The sequence below is a fragment of the Arachis hypogaea genome, chromosome 6, assembly GCF_003086295.3.
Source record: "Arachis hypogaea cultivar Tifrunner chromosome 6, arahy.Tifrunner.gnm2.J5K5, whole genome shotgun sequence".
Lineage (NCBI taxonomy): Eukaryota > Viridiplantae > Streptophyta > Magnoliopsida > Fabales > Fabaceae > Arachis > Arachis hypogaea.
Window position 1 is genome coordinate 19042826 of NC_092041.1, and position 26555 is coordinate 19069380.

Genomic DNA, 26555 nt, shown 5'->3' on the forward strand with positions numbered 1-26555 from the left:
TGACCCAGTTGTTCTTATATACGTTATCATAAGATTAAGGTCAATTTATTATAATTACTAATAAGATGGACTCAGTTAGTTCATTAATAATTATATATTTTATATTTTAATATATATTATACTTTAGTAATTAATTTCTAGAGCTAATTTTAGTCTACAATAATTGAGTACGAATATCGGACATTTGACCGAAGACTTTGGCATTCTCACACTATTATAAAATCATACATGAAGTTATACAATGAGTTGTGTAATGAATTTGTAACATATATAATTATTTATATACTATTTTAAATTTTAAAATAAGTAATTTTAATAGCATAATATTATACATAATTATTAATTTAAATTGTGAAAATAAAACATTTCTTTCAAAATAATACAAACTAGTTGTAATGAGTGGAAAAAATGCAAGCCCACATGGATAGCACGAGGGATTTAATACTACACATATATACATATATATTTAGGGTTTTCCAATTATTACTAATAAAGTTAGCTAGCATGTGCTTTAAAGGTACAAAATAAGATTATTATTATTATTAATACAAAATTTTAAACTAATAAGCATATATATATTTTACAATTAAAACAGATGCTAAGCTAGTAGTGAAGCGTAGTGACCCTAATTGTATTTCATCACAATATACAATAAATATTTTCAGTAAAAATAAAAAGTTATTTTGAATGAAAGAGTTGAATAAGTAACAATAATGCACTGATCATTTACTTAGTACTAGTATGGTAGGTGACATGGTCAAATCATTTATGAGAGTAATAAATATTTTTTTTAATTGATGTGTTTCATATTTATTATGTGTACTACTAGGTATTTTGGTAATTGTACTTGACTGCAAGATTAATTAAATTCTTTGTGCATAAACTTAACTTTAATTACAAGATATTGTCAATAAGTGTTACACTGTTTTACATGGAAGTTGGAACTCATTTTCTAACTAAATCGCACTATATATGTGATTAATTTAGGCACCTTTTCTAACAAAACAATTTCCTCACTTTTCAACTATATATCATAATTACTTTGCAAACAAACCAATGGATGATCAATAAGATAGGAATAGTAATCACATTTGTCGTATATTCTTGAATCTCATTAACAACCTGTGAAATTAAATTATTAGTCTAATTGTCTAATTATTTTGAAACTTATTAGCTTGTTCATTTAAATAAAATATATATATATATATATATATAACAAATAATGAAACTTAATTGAAATTGGCAAAAATTATCTAAAATTTGCATAATATTTTTAACAAAGAAAAAGTCAAAAAGGAGGGTGAAAGATATTAAAAAGGGTAATATTATTATGACGTTGATGTCATATCAATTAAGTGGTAACAGTAGTAATGCACTTTAGGAAGCAGCCAACTCATTTGAGCAATATACCAAATTCTATTTAGCTGTATACACTAGTCACTGCTCCCTCCTAATTAATTAATCAATTTGTATTATTTATAACAAATATCATATTTTTAATTTACTCAATAACAGTTAAAATTTATTCTTAAATTATAAATAATTTTAATTAATAAGACATATAATATATATTTTTAACCACAAACACTATAAAAAGTTATTGATATTCTCTAATTTTATAAAATAAGGTAACAATCACCTTAATTAATATCTCATTTCTCATGCACACACATTATTATATATTAAAATCAATAATATTGTTAACTGAATTAGGACTTTACATAGGTTAATCTTCCCATTATATTATATTATAAGATAAAGAAACCATTATATATAATGAATAATAATTTATGTTGTTATGATTGGTGTAAAGTAAATTAAAGCAAAGAGTGACTAAAATAATGGCTTTTATTCTTTGCTTCTCCATTATCGGATACAGCTCACTAAAACGCGATATGCCCTCCTTCTAACTCAAGCTTCCTTTCTTTCTTTCTTTCTTTGCCCACCATTTCTCAATCCACAATATCTTTTTTTTTTATGTTACTATATCAATTAATATATGTCTTTCAGAAAATATTATTAGAAAATCAAACAATTCTACTAACATGTGATTACAGCACAATTTTTATGTCTTCGACATACTTTGCATAAAAGTTTGTAAAAAATATCAATAAAATGAGTGTGTAGTGAGTTTCATTAGTCATCTTAGAGAATTAGAGTACAAACTTCATAATATTTTACACTATACTATTTATATACTATTTGATTTTTGGATAGGATTCTCTAAAAAATTTAGAACATATTTGGAGCTTTTTTTTATATGAAAAAAATATTGATATTTTTGTTGAAAATAAAATTATTTGATATAATTATATATGGTTGGATTTTGCAGGTGAAGAGTCAACACAAGATGCGTGTATATCAATATTTAACTAAAATATTATCTTCATTTCTATATTTTTTATTTTCAAGTATGAAACTACTCAAGTAATCTGGTATTGACAAAATAATAAAAAAACAAAGATTCTACAAAGAAAAATCTTTTACAGTTGGTAATGTAGTACCAAAAAAAAATTATGATATGGTGTTTGGGTTAAAAGGCCATTTTAGCTTTCTAAGATGGCCACCTAATTCCCAATATCTTAGCCTACCCACCTCTCTCTCTCTCTCCTTCTTCTTCTTCTTCCTTCTCTCTTTGTCTCTCTCTCTACAATAACAGCAATAACAAACCCCATTGTCACTCTTCTCTGTTTCACAACATAACCACCTCCATTCTCCTCTGGTAATTACCTGCATTCTCACTCCAACACCCTTCTTCTTCTTCTTCTTCTTCTTCTTCTTCTTCTTCCATTAATGCTCTTCTTAACTCTCACTCCACTTCAGTTTTTTCTCCCTTATTAACTGATTATTCATTCAAGTTTTCTAATTTATTTCGTTTCATTTGCAAAGTCACTCACTTTTTGTGGTGTTCATTTCTGTTCCCACTTCCCTAACTTATTCGTTTCCATTCACCGTCATTTTTTTGGTTTCTAACTTAATTTCTCTGTGTCGGTGACTCCGTGTTCAACCAGTGCTTCCAATGTTGCTTTTTTTATGCTTAATTACTCAAAACGACATCGTATTTTGTTCAATTTCACCACCATTCACTTCCCCAGCAAACTTCCTCGGATTTGTTCCATGCAGCCTCCAACTTTTTTGAAAAAACAAAAGGGACAATTTTTTCCTTCAATTATATTAATTTCGATCTAATTTGAGCCACTACAGAAGCAAAATCATTACTTTCATTAATTATTTTAATTCAACATTGCTCTCACAGTAAGATTAATTAAAATTAAACTCTTTCTTAAATTGGTAAAGTTAAGCTGAATAACAGTCCACTTCCATTGCAACCAATCACTTGTGATATGTAAATAAATAAATAATTATTTTTTTCTATTAATTCAATTCTTCTATTGATGATGTTATGAAATTTTTATCAATGGAGGAAGTTGCAGCGGTTAGATCTTGGAGATCGTGGTTTGATAGATACTCTACTTAAATTGTTGTTTGGCTTATGTTTCTTACTATTTACTGTTTTTCTGAAATGCCAAATCTTCTCAAAAATAGTAAAATTGTGTCAATCAGGGGCCCATTTTAAAAAAAAAAAAAAAGAAAAGGCTTCATTTTGATGTGCTATGTTGACACTTTTTTCCCTAATCAATTTCGTGTGTGTGTGTGTATGTGTGAGCCTTCACTACCGACACTATCCAACACTGTGCAAAACAATTTCACTGTATACTTGTGTGTTGGAAAACGGAACCTGGATGTTCTTTGTGAGAGTGAGTGATTACCATTTTGTCAAATGGTGGGGTTGTTGGTTTTGTTGTTGTTGTTTGTGTGATTAGTATCTTTTAATGAGAAATTGGCAGTGAAATGTGGTGAAGGTAAAAAGATGGCTTTGTTTTTTGTTCTAACTGATGAATTTTGTGTGAATAGCATGTTTTATTTGAATTTGGTAGTGTAATGCAGTGAAGGTGAAAACAGAATGGCCTCATTTTGATTCTAATTGAATTTTGTGTTTCAGTTTCTAAAAGGGTGTCTGTAGTTTTCAATGGACCGGCGGTGGCCATGGAAGAAGAAATCATCTGACAAGGCTGTGCTTGAGAAAGCAGCAGCAGCATTGGATTCTGCTAGTGCATCATCTGAGGCTAATCAGGTATATATAATATTCATTGGCACTTCAGAAAAATGGAATGTTTATTTTGTCCTTGAGGAATTTTTTTGAGTTTAGTTGATTTGGCTGCTTAGTTTTTGGTAATTGGATTCTCAGCATTCATTCATATCATTGTAATTTTTCTCTATCCCTTAGCATCCCGTATGTGTTTCTCTAGGACCTTTACTTTGATAAATTGGTTTTTGTGGCCATTAAAGTCATTCATTTGGTTTTGTTGCCTTCGCTTGTGCTAATAGGAGAGCTACAAGAAGCCAAACTATGTCCAAATCTCCGTAGAGTCGTACACGCATCTGACTGGTTTAGAAGATCAAGTGAAGACATGTGAAGAAAAAATTCAGACATTGGAGGATGAGATCAAAGACTTGAATGAAAAGCTGTCGGCGGCGAACTCGGAGATAAATACCAAGGAGAGCTTGGTAAAACAGCATGCTAAAGTAGCCGAAGAAGCTGTTTCAGGTATACGGCTTCGAGCCTTTGATGATTCTATTACATAGAATAATGATAAACTCAAAAAAGTATGCCATAATATGAAGTAGTTTTTGGATCTTGCAATTGAAGCCATATTGAATTTTTGCAGGCTGGGAAAAGGCTGAAGCCGAAGCTTTGGCATTGAAGAACCATCTGGAAACCGTCACTCTCTCAAAACTCACTGCTGAGGACCATGCATCACAATTGGATGGTGCTCTTAAGGAGTGCATGCGGCAGATAAGAAACCTGAAGGAAGAACATGAACAGAAAATACAGGAAGTCGCTCTCACAAAAACCAAGCAACTTGACAAGATTAAGGGTGAGCTTGAGGCAAAGATAGCCAGCTTTGAACAAGAGCTCCTGAGGTCCGCTGCTGAAAATGCGGCTTTGTCAAGAACCCTGCAGGAGCGTTCTAACATGATAATCCAATTGAGCGAAGAAAAAGCTAATGCTGAGGCTGAAATTGAGCATCTTAAGGGCAACATAGAATCATGCGAAAGAGAAATCAGTTGTCTTAAGTATGAAATCCATGTCATTTCCAAAGAGCTCGAGATTCGCAATGAAGAAAAGAACATGAGTATGAGATCAGCAGAAGTTGCTAATAAGCAGCACCTGGAGGGTGTTAAGAAAATTACTAAATTGGAGGCAGAATGCCAAAGACTACGTGGTCTTGTGCGGAAGAAGTTACCTGGACCAGCTGCTCTTGCACAAATGAAACTAGAGGTTGAGAATCTTGGTAGAGATTATGGAGAAAGTCGATTAAGGAAGTCTCCCGTCAAACCTGCTAGTCTTCACATGCCTCCTGTGCCCGAATTCTCCCTTGAGAATGTACAGAAATTCCAGAAGGATAACGAATTCCTTACAGAGCGCTTATTGACGATGGAAGAAGAGACAAAGATGCTCAAAGAAGCTTTGGCAAAACGTAACAGTGAATTGCAGGCCTCAAGGAGTATGTGTGCTAAAACACTAAGCAAACTTCAATTATTGGAAGCGCAAAGTAATCAACAAAAAGGATCTCCAAAATCTACCGTCCATATAACCCCTGAAAACATTTACGGGCACAATGCAAGCTATGCACCGAGTTTGATCTCCATGTCTGAAGATGGAATCGATGATGCTGCAAGTTGTGCTGAATCTTGGTCTACAGCGGTAATATCCGAGCTATCCCAATTCCCAAAAGAGAAGAGCACTGATGAGTTTAGCAAATCTGAAGCCTGTAAGAAATTGGAGCTAATGGATGACTTTTTGGAGGTGGAGAAGCTGGCTCGGTTATCAAATGACTCTAACGTAGATGCCACAGTTTCAGTTCCTTCAATTGATAAGACGACCGAAGTTATGACTAATGATGTGTCAGAAGTCAGTACCGGTAAAGATGATACCTCGGAAAATAAGAGTGGCTCAACTCCATCACCAAATGAAGTATCTTCTGATGCAGTGTTGCCAGAACCTGATCCAAAGTCTAATGTTGATGGTTTGTTGTTCGCAGAGGTCCAATCAAAAATATTATCTATTTTTGAGTCCATATCAAATGATGCTGATATAGCGAAGATCCTGGAAGAAGTTAAACGTGTTCTTGAAGTTGCACCCAACACGTCAGTCCGGGACCCTGAAGCTGTTATCTCTGAGGATGTTAAGCCTTCTGAGACTCCATGTGAGAAGCAGCATAATCATGAAGATGCTGGCTCAAGTACCCAAAAAGAACTCATTTCGTCTGAGCAACCTACAGAGTATGAGCAGATAAGCTCAGATTTAGAGGCTGCCTTCTCTCAGATTCATGATTTTGTCTTGCTTCTAGGCAGAGAAGCTACGACGGTTCATGAGATATCTTCCGATGAAGATGGAATAAGCAGAAAGCTGGAGGAGTTCTCCGCCACCTTTAATAAAGTTACAAGCAATAAAGCAACCTTGCCACAGTTTGTTCTTGATCTGTCTTATGTTTTAGCTAAAGCAAGTGAATTCAGAATCAATATCCTTGGTTACAAGGGTACAGAAGCTGAAACTAACAGTCCTGATTGTATAGATAAGATTGCTTTGCCGGAAAATAAGTTAGTTCAGAATGATTCGAAAGGAGAGAGATATCAGAATGGTCATTCCGATATTCTTAATCCCTGTTCTGATCCTGAGGTCCCTGATGACGGAAATCCGATTTCAGGTTATGAATCGAATGTTGCAGCACAAAAGATCACGATTGAGGAATTTGAAGAACTGAAGTCCGAGAAAGAGAAGGTTGTAGCAGATCTGTCAAAATGTGTTGAAAGTCTTGAAACCACAAAATCTCAATTGCAAGAGACAGAGCAACTTCTAGCTGAAGTTAAGTCACAACTGACTTCTGCTCAAAGATCAAACAGCTTGGCGGAGACACAACTGAAATGTATGGCAGAGTCTTACAGGTCACTTGAAGCACGCGCCCAGGAATTTGAAACCGAACTAAATCATCTGCGTGCAAAGATGGAAACTCTGGAAAATGAACTGAGAGAGGAAAAGAAGGGTCATGAAGCAGCTTTGGCCAAGTCCAAGGAGCTAGAGGAGCAATTACAAAGGTTAGACACTCATCCCTTTTCATATAGTATATCATGAACATGTGCATATCCTGCTTATTGCATTAGTGTTTAAGCTGGTCTAAGTAACATGGTGTATTGTTTTGCTTGGCAACACTAAATTACTACACATATTTTTCAAGAATTCGTTGTCATTGAATCTCTCAAGTTGTTTCTAATTTCTAATTCCTGTGTTACTCTCTTTGTTAGGAGTGAAAGCGCAGCCGCTGATAATGAACTTAAGAACAAGCAGGTATGGCTATAATTCCAATCAAAAGAAGTTTCCATGCTTTATTTAGCATCTTCTTGCCTATTCTATGAAAAATGCATAAATTTGGGAAACTTTTAGTATTAATCAAAGAAGTTAGAAACTTTTGTTTCATGCGCCTATACGCCTGAAACTTTCAAAATGTGTAATTTGACACTTTGATGTTGTCAAATAGTGCAAAAAAGACATGTTAGCTTCTCCTTCAAATTAACCTAATCTGTTTTATTGACAAAATCACTCGTTAATAGAAGGGTAATCTTCAACACAGTTAACTGAAATCCGGTTTCCTTTCAATATGTTGATCTTCAATTGAATTCTGTGTTATCCCAGGAGAGAGAGTTGGCTGCTGCTGCTGAAAAGCTAGCTGAGTGTCAAGAAACCATATTTCTTCTTGGCAAACAATTGAAGTCTTTGCACCCTCAAATGGAGCCACCAATGGTGTCTCCATACAATGAGAGAAGTCAAAAGGTTGAAGGCTACACAGAGCATAATGGTCATGCTCCTCATAGCCCAAATCTTCAAGATCATTCTGAAATGGACACTGCTAATTCTGGTTTTGTGCAAAGACAAGGTGCTGAGTCCCCTTTGCATTACACCAATACTTTATATAGCCCCTCAGATAATGAGTCAAACTTCCAATCTATGCAATCAAACCACAGGCCTACAAAATCAGCATCTTCTTCTTCAGCCTCCTCAACTACTACACCAGAGAAACATGCAAGGGGTTTTAGTAGATTCTTCTCATCAAAAGGAAAAAATGGTCATTGAGGCTCTTGAAGATTCTGCAGTACTTGTGATGTTTCATCATATACTATCTCCGTCCCTAATAACCGTCAGCGACGGTTAACGATGGACCGAGGGAGAATATATGAAGGAAAACATGGTGTGGCATTGCTCCTTCATGATTTAGCAGTCTTTTTGGTGATTTGTGTAGTTACAAAGAAGGAGGAGGAGGAGGAGGAGGAGGATGGTCATGAATGTGAGGGTGATTCTTGTATGTAATGGTGGTGTTGTACATGGTAACCATATGTTTTTCTTCTTTTCATTGTTCATTTCCCCCTTTTTTTTTTTTTTTTTTTTTTCTGTTATGTAATTGAATTAGCAAAACATTGACATAGTCTCTGAATATTACAGGATATGATGTTTAATATGTTGAATATTTCACAGATTTATGCATACCTTAATTCTTTTTAAGTGATAAATGAGTCATTTTATTCCCATGGAAAGCTTTAGTCACATTAGTGTTATAAAACACTTGTTCTAAGATTTATAGCCTAAACTCCAACTCATAAGACAACCACTATACTATTTGTTTGAGAATAATGCTCTAAACTTGTATCTCTTTATTTCTCCATATTGTTTAATCCCCTAGCATTTTTTCACATTTAATATCACAATCATTATCAGTTAGCAGTATCAAGAAGACTTGTACATATGCATAGCAATTACAATACAAAAGGTAGTGATCGGTTGCAGCATTCCTGTTGAAGAAAAATCAAGCATGCATTTTTTGTAACATTGCTTAACTTTTAAGATATATTTGGTAACAGTATGAAATATCGTACATTCAATCATGCATCAGTAAAAATAACTTTTTGTTGGTGATCACCTGAAGGATCATCTAAAATAACGGATATAATAGGACAAATATATAAAATGTTTTATATTTTTACTATATCAAAATTAAACTCATTTCGAATTAAATCTTTTTCTTAAAACGAGATTATAGATTAAAAAAAATAAACACATACTTGGTAAGGAATATTATTTTATTTTCATTAAAAAATGAAAGGCCAAATTCTAAAGAAATCTAAATCATCATTAGACATCTTGATAAAGACTGGAGCAATTAATAAAGCACAATAATTTGTATAAGCATAGTGTGACATTGTAGCAACCTGATTTGATGCTATGTTCTAATGGAATCACTTATATGTGTGGTCTTTGAAATTGGATAATATTTTTATTAACTAGATTTAACCTTTTTTATGAAATATTTTAAATAGTTAAATAGGTTTCTTCTTTCAGTTTCATAATCACTGTTAAAAAAATAGTAAAAGAGTATAGTTGTATATATAAATAAAAACTAGTGGGGTCTGAATTTCACAATATTACCTATAATACAACTAATAAACACAAAACTTAATTCAATACCGCATTTAAATTTAGTGAGACTAAATCAACCTAAAAATTAGTTCAACGATTTCCAATGATCACCTTGACAAAGTGATCTGGAGTCCAATATTTGTTGCTTGAAATTAAATTTTATATAAATAATGCTAAATTTCATCATAATGTGAAGTGGGGTTATATATGCTTTTTAGTTCTTATGCCAAAATTAGCCAATAGTATAGATTATATATTAAATAAAAAAATAAATTAAATTATATATATTTATACATAAATATAGTTAATTTTTACTATATACATAATATTTTTAAATCAAATAGTTAAATTTGTGAGAAAGAGATTATATATTCTTGACACGTGTACTATTTGTTAAAGCTAAAAGCACTATATACAGTAAATAAAAGCAATAGAGTACTTGGCATCATGCTATATGATCTTTTAATTAAAACTTGTGAAAGACAAGGACACTAAATTAGAGAATTAGTCTAACACAAACCACAACAATTTAAAGGAGAAAGAAGAAGAACCTATAAGTTAATCATTATTTATTTAGTTAATCTAATCAAGAAATATAATAGAATGATGTTATTAAAGTAGTTATGATGTATTGTTCATGCATGTGAGGTTGCCTCTACATATGTCAACCAGGGTGAGAGTGGCCCCTAACACTTGTCAGCCTATGTTTTATTTTTCAATATTCAATTAATTAATTTTTGTTATTTGTGTCAAGCTAAATTAAACTATTAAATTTTCTTAAGAGAAGACAAAGACAAGGAAAAGTGCATTCCTACATAGTTTTTATTTTACTTTTCTTGTGGGTTGTCTTACTCTTGAATGGGAATGGGTTGGGGAAACATCTAACACAAACCCTGAAAATCATGTCTCTAAGGTACACAATAAAAATAAATAAATTAAAAAGAATGCTATTTAATTTCATGATATTGTTTGTCATTATATAGATTTCCTAGGATTAACCTTTAATTAATTTTGATTAGGCCATCTTAGTCATTGGTTTAGCTGATTCAATGTATTAGAATGATCATATATAATGAAGTATATTTTTATGTAGTATATAATATTATATATTCTAAGATAGGGAGTGAAGAGTGTCATTGATGTTTATATAAATATATCAAGTAATTATGTAAAATTATAGATAGATGTTTAATTTACAATTCTACTATTACCAATAGTTGAAGCTACTTGGCTATTACACTAAAAGTTATCTGGTTGATAGTAAACATGTAATCTTAATTCTATTTAAGTTTTTTCAGAACAACATCAAATTAAAGCTAATTAAAACCAACAATATATATCCCCTTAATTAATTAAATTCAAATAAAAGATTTGAACACTTAATTATTAGATTACTTTGATATTTATCAAAAAGCCAAAAGTGATAATCATGCAACTTTATTTTTTTAAAAGTTTATTTAGAATTATAGCAAATACAGATTATACTCGTTATAAATAATGAAAAACTATTAAGCCTACAAATTTAGTCAAATAATAAAACCAACAACTTGAATCTAAAGTCATACCCTTGATCAACAATATTGCTTAATAATTGATAGGAATCATTGCGTATATGATCACTCCATCAAATTCAAATTCAATTCTATCCGAGTTATATGGTATTTGAAATTATTTAAAAAAAAAAAACAAATAACTCGTTTCAATTTATTTTTGATATTAAATTTAAATACAAGTTTTGGCAATCACCTCACAAAGTCACCCTTTGGAGGCTACAAACAGCAAAGTAATCGCCACCTTGTATTCATTAAGGACAATATATTACACAGTTACACATATTATTGCTAAGAGACGTGCTATATATTTATATGTTTAGTATATATGAAGATCTTGATAAGAATTATATGTGTGAAAATGGAACAAAGAAAAAAAAAATCCATGAAATACTACTTGCAAGTTGCAATAAGGCAGTGAGAGGTTATTACTTTGCATAGATGTAATAATTTTAATTGAATAAGAATAACAATATTCGTACATCAAATATTTCTGACACTTATATAAAAATATAATTATTATTAATTAATTATATATTTAAATTATTTTTAATTAATAAAATAAAAAATATATATTGATTGTTAAAAATACTAATATTTACTTAGTATGTGTAATGAGATTATTTTAATAATGTGCATTATATTTTAAAAACGTAATTTTTTTTAAAGCAACAAGATGAGGTAAGTCATTTTTGTTTTGTTATATCAACACATTCACGTACTCCTTTTATACATATATCTAGAAAAAATAAAGGCTTTCATTTAAGGAAATATCCTAACAACAATTATAAATGGAAAAAAATGTTAGATCTAAAACTAAAAAATAAAATAGATAATTTTTATGTTGAATTATAGTTTAAAATGAGGCACAATATTCGATTATATATAGAAAATTTTACAAGACAGAAAGAGACAAAAAATAGTCTCTTTAATTTCTAAATCTATACAGAAAATATTGCAATATAAAAAAATACCTTCTTTTCTTTTTCGAATAAATTTAAAAGTTTTTTAAATTTAAAAATATTTTCATGAATAAATTTTTTTATTGTATCTTTATTTCAAATCTGTAATAATATATAAAAAACACCCATAACAGAGGATCAATTATCAATAAACTACAAATAAAAAAGAACAATTACAAATAAATAAGTTATTCACATCTAAATATCTAAAAAGAACAGAAAAAATAAGAACATCAACTTGAGAAAAGAGAAAAGGAAGAGAGAAAAAAAACGAGTAAAAAAAGAAAAAGGAGGGTAGAACTGTGAAAGGGTATAAACAGCAGGAGAGTGATTGTGATAAAAAATGTAACTGGCGAAGAATAAGACCAAACTATAAAAAAAAATAATAGATAGTAAAAAAAGAAAAAAGAAAAGAACGGAGAAGAGAAAGAGATTATAAGAGAGAAGAAAGAAGAGGGCTACGGCAATCAAGACGACTGTTAATTCAAATTCGATATATTTTCAGATCGACTATGGTACGTATATATTAAAAATAGTCGTTAAAATTAATTACTAATATATAAAATATATATTAAAATATAAATATATATTAAAAATAAATAAAATTATATATATTTATATATAAATACATTAATAACTGATTTTAATATACCAAAAATATTTTTGTTCACCAATATATAGTTATCACTAGAGGAAGCCTTACAGTGTAGTGTAGGTAAGTCATTTCTAACGTGTAGAGAGAAGTCTGAACTTCTATAAATAGTCACAACTTAATTTGGGCTTGGGCTGAAGGATCAAAGAATATTGAAGCCCAAAATGACTGAATCAAAACAACATATTTTGAAATTTCATATGAAAATTTGAAAATAGAAAAATAAAATTACAAGTTTGAAGCAAATAATTATGATTAGTTGGTACTTTTTTTAATCAATTCCTTTATATATTTGGATAGTTTGATTTGTTAAACTATGCAATATCATATATGTACGAATGTATCCCCCCCAACCAAAAAACCCCACCGATTGAACAGTTCAATTAGTCCAACTTGATTATTTATTATTGAAACACATATTTATATTTCAAAATGTGCATTTTCACCAATTATTGAAACACACCCATGTGTCTCCCTGAACAAGAACCACATCCACACGTCACATCGATCTTGGAGGACGATGAGAATTTATTTAACACAAAACAAACATAACTCATAAGTGTAACAGATATATATATATTCTTCCGAGCAATTTTGGTTAAGAAATAACATAGTTAAGTTGTGGTAAACATGTATACCTCAAAGATAACATATACTAGGTTGCAATATATATTAAACCTACATTAATTAAGTTCTTCATGCTTGTATTATTTTTATGGATATTTTATTTTTTGTGTGTGTGTTTTGAAGTAGAAATCCAGGGTCCACTAAATCCGTGCTTAAATCTAACTATATTGTAGGTGTGAAAATAAAGAGACACGTGAATTGACGAAAATGTACCCCTCCTAAGTCCTTTAATTTGTATCCAATGTTCCACAATTAATAATCCTACAATAACATAATGGAATGTATAATAATAAATTAATTTTCTACAAGGCGTTCTTTCTTCCTAGTTTTCTAAAATCAATAATAAATAAAGGGTAAAATATTATTTTATAATTTTAATTTAATCTTTAATATTTTATTTTTGTTTTAAAAAATTTTAAACGTATCTAATATTATTTTATCATTAATTTGATATGAATAGTTAACGAAATAAACAACACGGACATACATTAACAACATTATTAGTTAAGTCATATTTTCTTATTTTCATGTGTTAGAAAAATATAATCAAAATTTGTTCATAATACTTCTCCTTTCTGTACAAAATTCTAAATTTTAGTAATCAATCATCAACTGTCCAGAATAGAAAAAAATTTTAAATTAGTGATTATTGGTGAGTTGATTTTATTTACATAAAAAATTTGAATGTTGTTGAATTTTCAATATATTAATTACTCGTATCAAATACAAAGGCAAGACAATATTAAATCTATTTAAAATATTTTAAGATTGAAATAGGACATTAAAAACGTTAAAATTAAAGTAGAAATTACTTCAAACATTGATATAAAAATAGTACTTTATCTATAAGTAAATATCCATGACTTTAATTTTGTCAACAAATAAAGTGAATAGTTATTTTCATAGAATTTTTATTTATAGTGATGTATTTAGTATAAATTAAAATATAATAAATATGATTGTTTTTTCAAATATTAAACATGCCTTTAAGATGGAAAAATTATATAGGTTAGAAACAAAAAACTAAACTGGAAAAAGAATTTGTGTATTATTGAGTGTATTCAAGTTGTTTAAAATGATACAATATAAAAGGATATGTATAGATGCTAAGAGAATCGAAATAATAAATACGTAATATCTTATAATAAAGAGAAAAATGCATAAACTGATAGAACAGGTGCAGACGGAACTGCCGGAAGGAACCGCAGACGAAATTGTCGCTGTTTGAAGGAAGCGTAGATGGAATTTCCAGAAGGTGACAAAAAAATATATGATTTTTTCATAGAAATAGGTAAGTAGAAGATGATAATGGTGTTTGATTCATTAGACTCGAAAAAATACAAAATAGAGAGAACATACTAGTTGTTGAGGTGAAAAAGTATTAAAGAATTTGACAAAAAAGAAAGAAAAAAATGGCACGAGAAAAAAGTATGAAAAATACGGTGATTTCAACCGAATAAAATAACCTATCTTCCTCAAGGAGGATACCATGACTCTGATGCTATGTTAGAAACAAGAGACTAAATTGGAGAAAGGATTTGTGTATTATTTAGTTTATTCAAAATTGGAATGTTCTCCGATTCCAACCACCGTCAACAGCAGACATGGACTCCGTCGCCAATTTCATAAGCATCCGCCCTTCTTCCGCCGGCGGCGATGCGGGACCACGAGGTTCGATGACTACAAGGAGCACCACTGACAGCAATGGGTGATTTTCTGCATAAACTCGTTTCTCTTGTTGCGGAAATCTCCCATCACCTTCGAATCCAGTGGATCCACACCTTTCACGGAGGACATCCTCGAAACCCTAACGTTCCTTCTGGGAGAGATCGGGTACTGTGTGTGGAAGTTCGAAGACGATCTTCCCCTTCTCCTGAAGAGCCTCAAGTACCTGTTTGTGTTCAACAAATCCATGCTCAAATCCCACGCTGTCCCTCACCAGTGGCCTTCCTTCCTTGCACACATTCACTGGCTCGTTCAGATCGCCTCCTTTGACCCCTCCAAATCTACCTCCAAAACGTCTTGTCCCTCGTCCAGGCCAGGCCTGTCCACTAGTACATCCTCAATTCCTATCTTAACTACATTAAGGGACATGATGATGTGGTTGAAGAACTCGAACTCGACTTCATGGACAAGCTAAACCACTAGAAGGCCCTCGCCAAGGAGAAGCTCGAGGCTGCCAATAATGAGCTCAAGAGTTTGAGGGATGACTTGGAGAGGCTGAGGTTGCATCCCGTAAAGAAGGAGGATACCATTGCTCTGATACCATGTTAGAAACAAGAGACTAAATTGGAAAAATGATTTGTGTATTATTGAGTGTATTCAAGTTGTCAAGAATGATACAATATAGAAGGGTATTTATGATTGCTAAGAGAATCGAAATAATAAAGACGTAATATCTTATAATAAATATTCAGATATGCTAAATAATGCTAATTGATTCTAATTGATCCTAGATATATTCTAACATCCCCCCCTCAAACTCAAGTGATAACTTGAGTTTGAAACTTATTTAAAACAACGAAATAGAGAGAAAAAATGCATAAACTGATAGAACGGGTGCAGACGGAACTGCCGGAAGGTGACAAAAAATATATGATTTTTCCATAGAAATAGGTAAGCAGCAGATGATAATGGTGTTTGATTCATTAGACTCGAAAAAATGCAAAACAGAGATAACAGGCTAGTCAGTGAGGTGAAAAAGTATCAAAAATTTTGACAAAAGAGAAGGAAAGAAAATGGCAAAGGAAAAATATATGAAAAATACGGTGATTTCAACCGAAGAAAAATAACCTATCCTCTTCAAGCAGGATACCATGGCTCTGATACCATGTTAGAAACAAGATATTAAACTGGAGAAAGAATTTGTGTAGTATTGAGTGTATTCAAAATTGGAGTGTTCTCCGATTCCAACCACCGTCAACAGCAGACATGGATTCCGCCGCCAATTTCGCAAGCATCCGCCCTTCTTCCGCCGGCGGCGGCGCGGGAAACACGAGGTTTGATGACTACAAGGAGCACCACTAGCAACAATGGGTGATTTTTCGCATAAACTCGTTCCTCTTGTCGCGGAAATCTCCCATCACCTTTAAATCCAGCGGCTCCACACCTTTCACGGAGGACATCCTCAAAACCCTAACGTTCCTTCTGGGAGAGATCGGGTACCGTGTGTCAAAGCTTGATGACGACCTTGCCCCTCTCCTAAAGAGCCTCAAGTACCTGTTCGTGTTCAAAAAATTCATGCTCAAATCCCCCGCTGTCCCTCACCAGTGGCCTTCCTTCCTCGCACTCATTCACTGGCTCGTTCTGATCGCCTCCTTTGACCCCTTCAAATCTACCTCCAATACCGTCTTGACCCTCGTCCAGGCCAGGCTTGTCCACCAGTACATCCTCAATTCCTATCTTAACTACATTAAGGGCCATTATGATGTGGTTGAAGAACTCGAACTCGACTTCACGGACAAGCTCAACCACCAGAAGTCCCTCGCCGAGGAAAAGCTCGAGGCTGCCAACAATGAGCTCAAGAGTTTGAGTGATGACTTGGAGAGGCTGAGGTTGCATCCCGTAAAGAAAGAGGATACCATTGCTCTGATACCATGTTAGAAACAAGAGACTAAACTGGAAAAAGGATTTGTGTATTATTGAGTGTATTCAAAATTGGAGTGTTCTCTGATTCCAACCACCGTCAACAGCAGACATGGGCTCCGTCGCCAATTTTGCAAGCATCCGCCCTTCTTCCGCTGGCGGCGGCGCGGGGCCCACGAGGTTCGATGACTTCAAGGAGCACCACTGGCAGAAATGGGTGATTTTTCGCATAAACTCGTTCCTCTTGTCGCAGAAATCTCCCATCACTTTTGAATCCAGCGGCTCCACACCTTTCATGGAGGACATCCTCAAAACCCCGACGCTCCTTCTGGGAGAGATCGGGTACCGTGTGTCAAAGCTCGATGACGACCTTGCCCCTCTCCTAAAGAGCCTCAAGTACCTGTTCGTGTTCAACAAATTCATGCTCAAATCCCCCGCTGTCCCTCACCAGTGGCCTTCCTTCCTCGCACTCATTCACTGGCTCATTCTGATCGCCTCCTTTGACCCCTTCAAATCTACCTCCAATACCGTCTTGTCCCTCATCCAGGCCAGGTCTGCCCAGCAGTACATCCTCAATTCCTATCTTAACTACATTAAGGGACATGATGATGTGGTTGAAGAACTCGAACTCGACTTCATGGACAAGCTCAACCACCAGAAGTCCCTCACCTAGGAGAGACTCGAGGCTGCCAACAATGAGCTCAAGAGTTTAAGGGATGACTTGGAGAGGCTGAGGTTGCATCCTGTAAAGAAGGAGGATATCATTGCTCTGATACCATGTTAGAAACAAGAGACTAAACTGAAAAAATGATTTGTGTATTATTGAGTGTATTCAAGCTGTCTAGAATGATACAATATAGAAGGGTATTTATAGATGCTAAGAGAATCAAAATAATAAAGACGTAATATCTTATAATAAATGTTCAGATATGCTAAATAATGCTAATTGATCCTAATTGATCATAATTATATTCTAACATCACCCCTCAAACTCAAGTGATCTTGAGTTTGAAATTTATTTAAAACAACGAAATAAAGAGAAAAAATGCATAAACTGATAGAACGGGTGCAGATGGAACTGCCAAAAAGAAGCGCAAATGGAACTGCCACTTGTCTGAAGGAAGCACAGACGGAACTGCCGCTTGTCTGAAGGAAGTGCAGATGAAACTGTCGGAAGGTACGTGACAAAAAAGTATATGATTTTTCCATAGAAATAAGTAAGCAGAAGATGATAATGGTGTTTGATTCATTAGACTCAAAAAAATACAAAACAGAGAGATCAGGCTAGTCGGTGAGGTGAAAAAGTATCAAAGAATTTGACAAAAGAGATGAAAAAAATGGAACGAGAAAAAATATGAAAAATACGGTAATTTCAACCGAAGAAAAATAACCTTTCCTCCTCAAAGAGGATACAATGACTCTGATACCATGTTAGAAACAAGAGACTAAACTGGAGAAAGAATTTGTGTATTATTGAGTGTATTCAAAATTGGAGTGTTCTCCGATTTCAACCACCGTCAATAGCAGACATGGACTCCGTCGCCAATTTCGCAAGCATCCGCTCTTCTTCCGCTGGCGGCGGCACAAGGCCTACGAGGTTCGATGACTACAAGGAGCACCACTGGCAGCAATGGGTGATTTCCCGCATAAACTCGTTCCTTTTGTCGCGGAAATCTCCCATCACCTTCAAATCTAGCGGCTCCACACATTTCACATAGGACATCCTCAAAACCCTAACGTTCCTTCTGGGAGAGATCGGGTACCGTGTGTCGAAGCTCGAAGCCGATCTTCCCCCTCTCCTAAAGAGCCTCAAGTACCCGTTCGTGTTCAACAAATCCATGCTCAAATCCTCTACTGTCCCTCACCAGTGGTCTTCCTTCCTCGCACTCATTCACTGGCTCGTTCAGATCGCCTCCTTTGACCCCTCCAAATCCACCTCTAATACCGTCTTGTTCCTAGTCTAGGCCAGGTTTGTCCACAAGTACATCATCAATTCCTATCTTAACTACATTAAGGGCCATGATGATGTGGTTGAAGAACTCGAACTCGACTTCATGGACAAGCTCAACCACCAAAAAGCCCTCGCCGAGGAAAAGCTCGAGGCTGCCAACAATGAGCTCAAGAGTTTGAGGGATGACTTGGAGAGGCTGAAGTTGCATCCCGTAAAGAAGGAGGATACCATTGCTCTGATACCATGTTAGAAACAAGAGACTAAACTGGAAAAAAGATTTGTGTATTATTGAGTGTATTCAAGTTGTCTAGAATGATGCAATATTAAAGAGTATTTATAGATGTTAAGAGAATCGAAATAATAAAAATGTAATATCTTATAATAAATATTTAGATATACTAAATAATGCTAATTGATCCTAATTATATTCTAACAATATATATGCACATTAACAGAAAACATTGAAAAGTTAGAGGCTTTTATATCAGTTATAATGTCGAGTTGTTAAAAATATGATTTCTTTGTTGATTATTATAATTTTTTATTCTCCAAAATAAATGAATTAATGTATTCATACTCATTAGGTTAAAAATTAAAATTACAAACTAACTTAGAATACTAATATTCCATATTACCAATGGGATATTAATGTGTCCGAAAATGTAATGTCTTCCTTAGCCGTATTCACCTAAAATGACTTGAAGAACTAAACTTTCAGTACAATTTTCTTTTTCAAGATTCGAATTTAAGATGAATGAAAGGAAAAGACCAATTTGTTTATCACCCCAGAGAAATCTAATATTGTTTAACCTAAATTTCTTGATTAATATATTGATCTTCGGGTAATACTTTCAAGTGAAAATAAATTGGGTAAAGTATTGAATAATTTTTTTTGTAACCTATGAAATGTAAATAAATTTTTTAGACTGTTGATGCGTGTATGTGGATGTGAATATAAATAACTCATCAAAATCAAAATTCGGTAAAGTTATACATTTCATGCATTATTTTTTTGATGAGTAATTGAATAAGTATCTTGTTTAGAATAATGTATAGATTATCTTCACCCGTGACCAAACATTCTATGTCCGTTTCTGTGGATTTCTCTTAACAGTTTTTTTCAACCGCTGCAACAGGGTTACATAAATCAAGGGGCAATCTTGGTACACAATATTCGAAGGCAGACAAAACTCTGAAAACAAGCGCAATAAGGGGCTATTTCGATTTTTGGAGTACGTGGCACCTTCTCAATGGATAAAGATAATCTTAGAAACTTGTCCCTCACATGTATCTACAAAACTAGTTCAGTTCAGTTACAAGATACGGAACACCTTAGAAATCATATAATACAAGGAAATTATTAAGATAAAGAAATTATATAATAATACATTAACACAAGTAAATTATTTTTTGTGTATGTTCTTAAATCACATCATGACACGATAGTTTTTATTTGATTTCCCAAAAAATTTTAAGTTTTTTCTTTTATTGCATGTCCAGCTAGATCTGTTACTAATGTTATTGAATAAATTATATACTCATCACCTATGTAGTTTTATATGATATTATATATTCCACATAAGTTAACTCGTCATATTTAGATGATATTGCTTATTAATATCATACCTGTTATAAAAAAAAATATTCTAAAAAAAAATAAATAGTGATATATTTTAACACATACACTTTTTTTTCCCGAAAGTTAGTTTTTTGAATTAAAAATATAAATAATGCATAAGTATATTTTTGTTTCTCTAATTATTAAATAAAATAACATAAATAACCATATATCTAATAATAGTGGCATAAAATTATTGAGTATAATAACATTTAATTTAGACTTTGAACAAAAAATTAGAACATAACTGCATAACTACAGGAGAGATCAATAATAAACATGTCGTTATCTCTAACTATAAGCATGATCTAGACCATATTTATTTATTTATGTGTTTCTATTTATCATTTAAATTTTTGGCACAAATTATTTTGTGATATGATATCAAAATTTTTATAACTAAATATTTTTCAATTATTATTAACAAAAAAAAGGAATTTCAATAAATTAAAGCAAATAAAAATACTATAAAAAATTCACAAAAAATTTAAAAATAGCTCTTGAATGAAAAATGTGTTAGAAATATAATTATTTATATTTAAATTTTTAAAATAAGTATTTTGCCATGTAAAATAAAAAAAAATTGACCCAAAAGTGCAAAGTGAGAAAGAAGAGTTGCAATTTGCAAGAATAGATATATTATTTATATATATTAGGGGAAAGACCACAATCAATAACTCTTTAAAATTAGTTATCCAACAGGGTACATTTTGACAAACTTTTCATCACCCCTGCTGAAAAAAATGTTGCCTTTCTAAGTACATATACAATCTAAACCCACAAGAACTCCTTGAGGGCCTAACTTTTCCCATCTTGAGGTTAGAGTCACTCTAAAATAAGGATCTCTTCTCCTATATATATTAATACATATATAAATATAAGAAATAAAAGGAGAGAAAATTTTATTTTTCTCTTCTATATATTACAAAATATCTGTCATGTTAATTATACGAACAACTCAATATATCGATATAAAATATATCCAGATATGTTGAGTTATAAAAATATTAAATTTTTAAAATGACAAATATTTTTATGGTAGACGAGAAAATATAAAATAAGTAGTGAATGGATCTCTAACATGCTTTGTTGTTTTTTTTTTCCAAAATAAGAAGAAAAGCAAGAATCTATGAGCTAAATGGATGATGTAACAAGAGACTCAAAAACATCCTCATGACAAGGGATAGTGAGACCTCCTTCATGATCAAAACCAAACTCTTCTTCAGCTTGATGGAGCAAGGTTTGGAAGCTAGGGCACCTTAGAATTGAAATTGGGACAATGTACCTGCTTCTATTCCCTCCAACATACACAACAAAGTGACCCTTTGGAACATCATTATCAAAGCCTTGCTTCTTCCCTAAACTTGAGCATCTCTTGAGAATTTGCTTGAGAAGTGGTGCTTGATGAAGCCTAGTAGATTTTCTCAAAGCCATTATTATTATTAATATGAGATGTGAAGGAGAATTGAATAGAGAAAGTGGCAAAAAAGTGTGAAATGAAGAGGGTATGCATATATTGTTACTTAGAATGTTAAATGGAAGAGGGGGGGTATTTATTATTGGTGGTGAAGGGTGGTGAGATAGAGTTATTTAAGAAGAGAGAGAGAGATAAGGAGAGTCATGTGGGGTTGTGGGGACAAAGGACAAATGTATAGGGTTGTTTTGGGGGGTAGTGCAATTCTCAAGACCATGTAGGGAGCTTCAACTGTTTGGCTCTTATAGCCCTTGCTGCCCTTCCTTTCGACAACTAGGTCCCTCTTCTCCAATTTACTACTATTTATTTCTTTCTTTTATTTTATCGGTACATTTTATTCACCTCCTCTAAGGTAAGAACATATTATATATACAACCTTTTTGTTTATCATACTTATATTTATGGATCTTCTTTGGGAGGAGAGATAAATATTTTATCTATAGGGAGAATAGTGTTATATTTCTTAAGCAAATATATCTATGTATAATTTTGGATTAAGTACTTTTTTTCGTTCTTAAAATCTGGGACTAAAATTAAAATTGTTCTCGACTTTTTTTGTTATTAAAATTATTCTCAGTGTTACAAATCGTTATAAAATTGTCATTTTCTATTTTAATTTTATCTTTTTTACTAAATTAACCTTAATAACTGTTAGTGTTGCAAGTGTGAGGAGTGTTGAAGTTAGTCCCACATCTAAGAAAGCATGGAAGAGTGAGGAGTTTAAAAGATGAGAGACCCATTAACTTGACACCTTAAGGTTTTGAGTTGAATGTGGTGTCTTCTCATCTTATGTTCTCTCACTTGATTCTTTCCCGAAATCTCCCCAATTGTCGAGAGCTCCCCACGGTTGGCCCAACAATAACTAATATAAATAATAAAAATAATATTAAAAAATAAAAACAAATCCTTCCTTCTCCTACACCTGCATCTTAAAATCTCACAACAAATTCAGATTATACAATATATATAAACAGAAATTACAGTTCACACAAAAGAAGAAAAAGATGAAAAAGACGCAGAAGAAGAATTAGATTTCTGTTTCCTAGTCTAACTACAGCAGTAACAAGCAAAATCAACAAAAATGGCAGTTTAAACAACAATTCATCAATCTATATTGTCAAGTTATAGTTACAAATATGCGGTGCCACAATTTTAACAACAACAACAAAATTCATGTCAAACTTCAAAAATCATAGATGCATAAGAAGAAGAAATCAACAAATAATTCCACAACAAATTTGCAGAATGTATCAACAATTTTAGATCCAGATTTTCAATTCCACATCCAAATAAAATTGCATCAGAGATATCTTCTTCCAGGAACAAGTTCAACCAATTTGAACACACAAGCAAACCAAATTTCATTTCTGCAATCATAATTCCTGATTCAGGGACCAGCTTACCTGTATGCCGGAACGCAACTTTTGGATGTCGGTGGTCGTCCATGGTGGAAAACAAATTCAATCGAAGACGAAGTAGCGACAGATTTGACAACAGGTAACGACACCGAAGACGACACTTCCGTGAAGGGGGAGCAAATGCTCGCAACACCTTGAATTGACGGAATGGCAGCAGCAACCAACACCAGAGATTCTCAAAAATGTGGTAGAAGATTCCGCCAATATATATTTATATAATTTTAGATCATCTCAACTCTAGAAGAAGATGTATTCTATTTTTTAACAAATTAAAATTAAATAAATTATATGTAATATCATTTGATCTCAAAACATAACAAAATAGTTAACTCTTAATTTAGAAAGTAATGTAAGAGTTAGATATGTCTTCAAATACTTGAAACCTTAAGTAGAGCCATATGTATAGTATTAAAAGATAAATAAAGAGCCTAATTCATATTGAGATTTAGTTGTTTGAACAAAAATAAAAAATAAAATAAAAAGTAAAATGAATACTAAACATTTTATTTTCTTTTTTATTTTTTTTTGTCTATATCAAAATTTTGAAAATTGAATCGATAAAATTAAAAGTTTAAAAATTCAACCAAAATATAATTGGAATTGAATTGGATATATAATAAAATAATATATTTATGTATAAAATATACAATTTTTAAAATAAAAATAATTTTTTTATTTTATTATTTTAAATCTGTTAACTACTAAAAAATCACATTGATTCAACCAACTTATAAATGTGTTGATCGATTTATTACAAAAGGATTTTACCTTCAATAAGAACCAATTTTCAATTAACTAGGTCGAACCGGATAATTCGCTTTGGTTCTCAAAACATTATTTCACAAGCTGTACTTTCCCTTTTAATTCTTTCGTCCTTGTTTTTCTCTCACATGTGAGTTTCCCTAACAAAACTTAAAAATAATTTTCTTTCTTTTATTATTTTCATGCTTCGACTGTAGAGTTTGAACATTATTTCATAAATTATTTTAAAATTATATGCATTTTTTTCCAAATGAAAAAAAGGTTCAATTTTATCAGGATTTTAATACGCGGTATATCTTGAAGAAATTAAATACTATATGAATTTTTTCTATTTATTTTTTCCCCCTTCCCCTGGATGAAGTAGCAAGTGATGATATATATTTTAGCGTTTCTAAGAATGTACGGTTGTTATTACAAGAAGAAGTAGCTTTGCTTTAAGTAGTGTGCCATAGCATTATTCTTCTAGCTGAGTCCCCTTTTTGCAATAAAGATGAAAGTGAAGAATGATACCACTCTCTGTACGACTCTACCCTTTCCATAACTTATTTTAAAGCACCCAATCCTTTCCTCTTTTCTTTCGACTAGTTTATGCCCAATAATAATAATAATAATAATAATAATAATAATGAATTGGAAAAGTAAGAGGAGACAATGTATGTTTTATACTATGTGTATAATAGAATTAATTTAAAATTAAAATTAAATTATAGGCAACTAATTAATTTTAGAATAAACTATCGTTTTTGTTCCTAATATTTGGGGTAAATATTATTTGTGTCCCTAACGTTTAAATCGTTCTATTTGTATCCCTAACGTTTGTAAACACGATTCAATGTTATCCTGCGGTCAATTACACATCATGAACGCTTTAGTTTTAGTTTTAAAAATCTCTTCTTGAAGTTAGAATACAAATGTTTGGGATAGAATCGATGATCCACTCCGAAAAATAGCTCATCAAAAGTTGAAACTAATTCCTACATCATTTACATAATTCACTTTTTTATGGATATAATTGAATCTAAACACAAATAGTGGGTATAATATTAAAATCGAATACATCTAAGTAAGACCTAATTGAGAATGAATACATCCAAGTGAGAATAGTTGAAAAATATAATCTGATTTGTTAGTATAATTGATAGTAGGATAACATTAAATCACTTTTATAAACGTTAGAGATACAAATAGGACGATTTAAACGTTAGGGACACAAATAGGACTTACCCCAAATATTGGAGATAAAATCAATACTTTACTCTTAATTTTAAATAGTTTTCAATTTAAAATTTAAATCAAATATTAGGATTACCGTCGGTTTTGGAAACAAATAAACTACCTCCCTCTCTCACTTCTCTCTCTCAATACGGTTTGTCAACGTTCTATGTCTTTCTCATAGAGTCTTGTCGGTATACTAACGCCACGGTCACCAGCCGCCATTGAAAATCGCGCCGACACTATTCCGACTGACGCCGTTGTCGCACAGGCCACCGCCAAAGGAAGACGCGCATATTGTGTGGGTTGAACTAACGGCAACGCAGCAACCCGGACGTTCAGCGCCTCCGTCGCAGCCAGGGTGTGCCTTCTTCCCCGACACCGTCCTCACCTCCTCCGATGCGCCTTCGCTTTCTTCCATTCTTTCAAGTCTCTTCTCACCGATGATACCACCATGCTCTTCTTCTTCTTCTTCGGATCCAAGTATGGTTAGCTTCTTTCATGATTTGAGCCCTATGCTTCACAACAATGCCGCTTTTGTCATGACTAGTCCTTCAAAATTATGTTTCACCACAATAATAGTTTCTTCTGTTTATTCTTCTTCTTCTATTTTAATTGTCAATTTATGATGGTCATTTTAGTAGGTATGCGGATGGTTATTTTATTTTTATGTAGATGATTATTTTGATTGGATTGAGTTTAGTTATATATAATTAAAATATGTTAGATGTTCAATTCATTAGGTATACGGATGGTTATTTTTATTAAGGGTGAGTGGCGTGTGGCAAATCAAGTAGTCACGGTGAAATGGAATGATTATTGACGAAGGTGGGGTGGCCGCTGGTTGAAAAAGAAGAGAATATTAGAGGATCTCATATGGTTTTTTTTTTAAATAACTAACTGAATTTTTTAAAAATTTGAAATTTGAAATTAGAGAATTTGAAATAATTTTTAAATAATTGAATAAGAGTTTTTAAATTTTTTATTTCGTAGATAATTTTCATTTTTAACTCATATTGAGACTTGACTCCGTTGACTCTCTAGCGAAACTCTTAAGAGAGCTAGACAACCAACTAAAGGTGATCACCTTATATCAAAAATATTATTTATATACTAAAATCAATTATTAAAATTAATTATTAATTTATTTATGTATAAATATATATATGTAATTTAATTTATTTATAATATATATTTAAATTTTAACATATA

The 26555-nt window shown here is 32.2% G+C and overlaps 2 protein-coding genes across 4 annotated transcripts; one reads left to right on the forward strand and one right to left on the reverse strand.

Annotated features, from left to right (window-relative positions):
- The first annotated feature begins 2548 nt into the window (after positions 1-2548).
- LOC112696367 (filament-like plant protein 4) lies at positions 2549-8620 on the forward strand. 3 transcript variants are annotated; one of them, XM_025749100.3, is made up of 6 exons: positions 2549-2722; positions 4004-4135; positions 4390-4609; positions 4731-7161; positions 7369-7411; positions 7757-8620. In XM_025749100.3, exons 2-6 carry the CDS (start codon positions 4031-4033, stop codon positions 8192-8194), a joined length of 3237 nt encoding a protein of 1078 aa, XP_025604885.1. In that variant the 5' UTR covers positions 2549-2722; positions 4004-4030; the 3' UTR covers positions 8195-8620. The 3 variants fall into 3 exon arrangements, with proteins under 3 accessions (XP_025604885.1, XP_025604886.1, XP_025604887.1); XM_025749101.3 differs by having other exon boundaries at positions 2648-3863; XM_025749102.3 differs by lacking the exon at positions 2549-2722 and adding an exon at positions 3640-3758.
- Positions 8621-21098: 12478 nt separating this feature from the next.
- On the reverse strand, positions 21099-22138 carry LOC112696369 (protein SMALL AUXIN UP-REGULATED RNA 51-like). The gene has a single exon (XM_025749103.3). It carries the CDS (start codon positions 21909-21911, stop codon positions 21612-21614), a length of 300 nt encoding a protein of 99 aa, XP_025604888.1. The 5' UTR covers positions 21912-22138; the 3' UTR covers positions 21099-21611.
- Positions 22139-26555: the final 4417 nt, after the last annotated feature.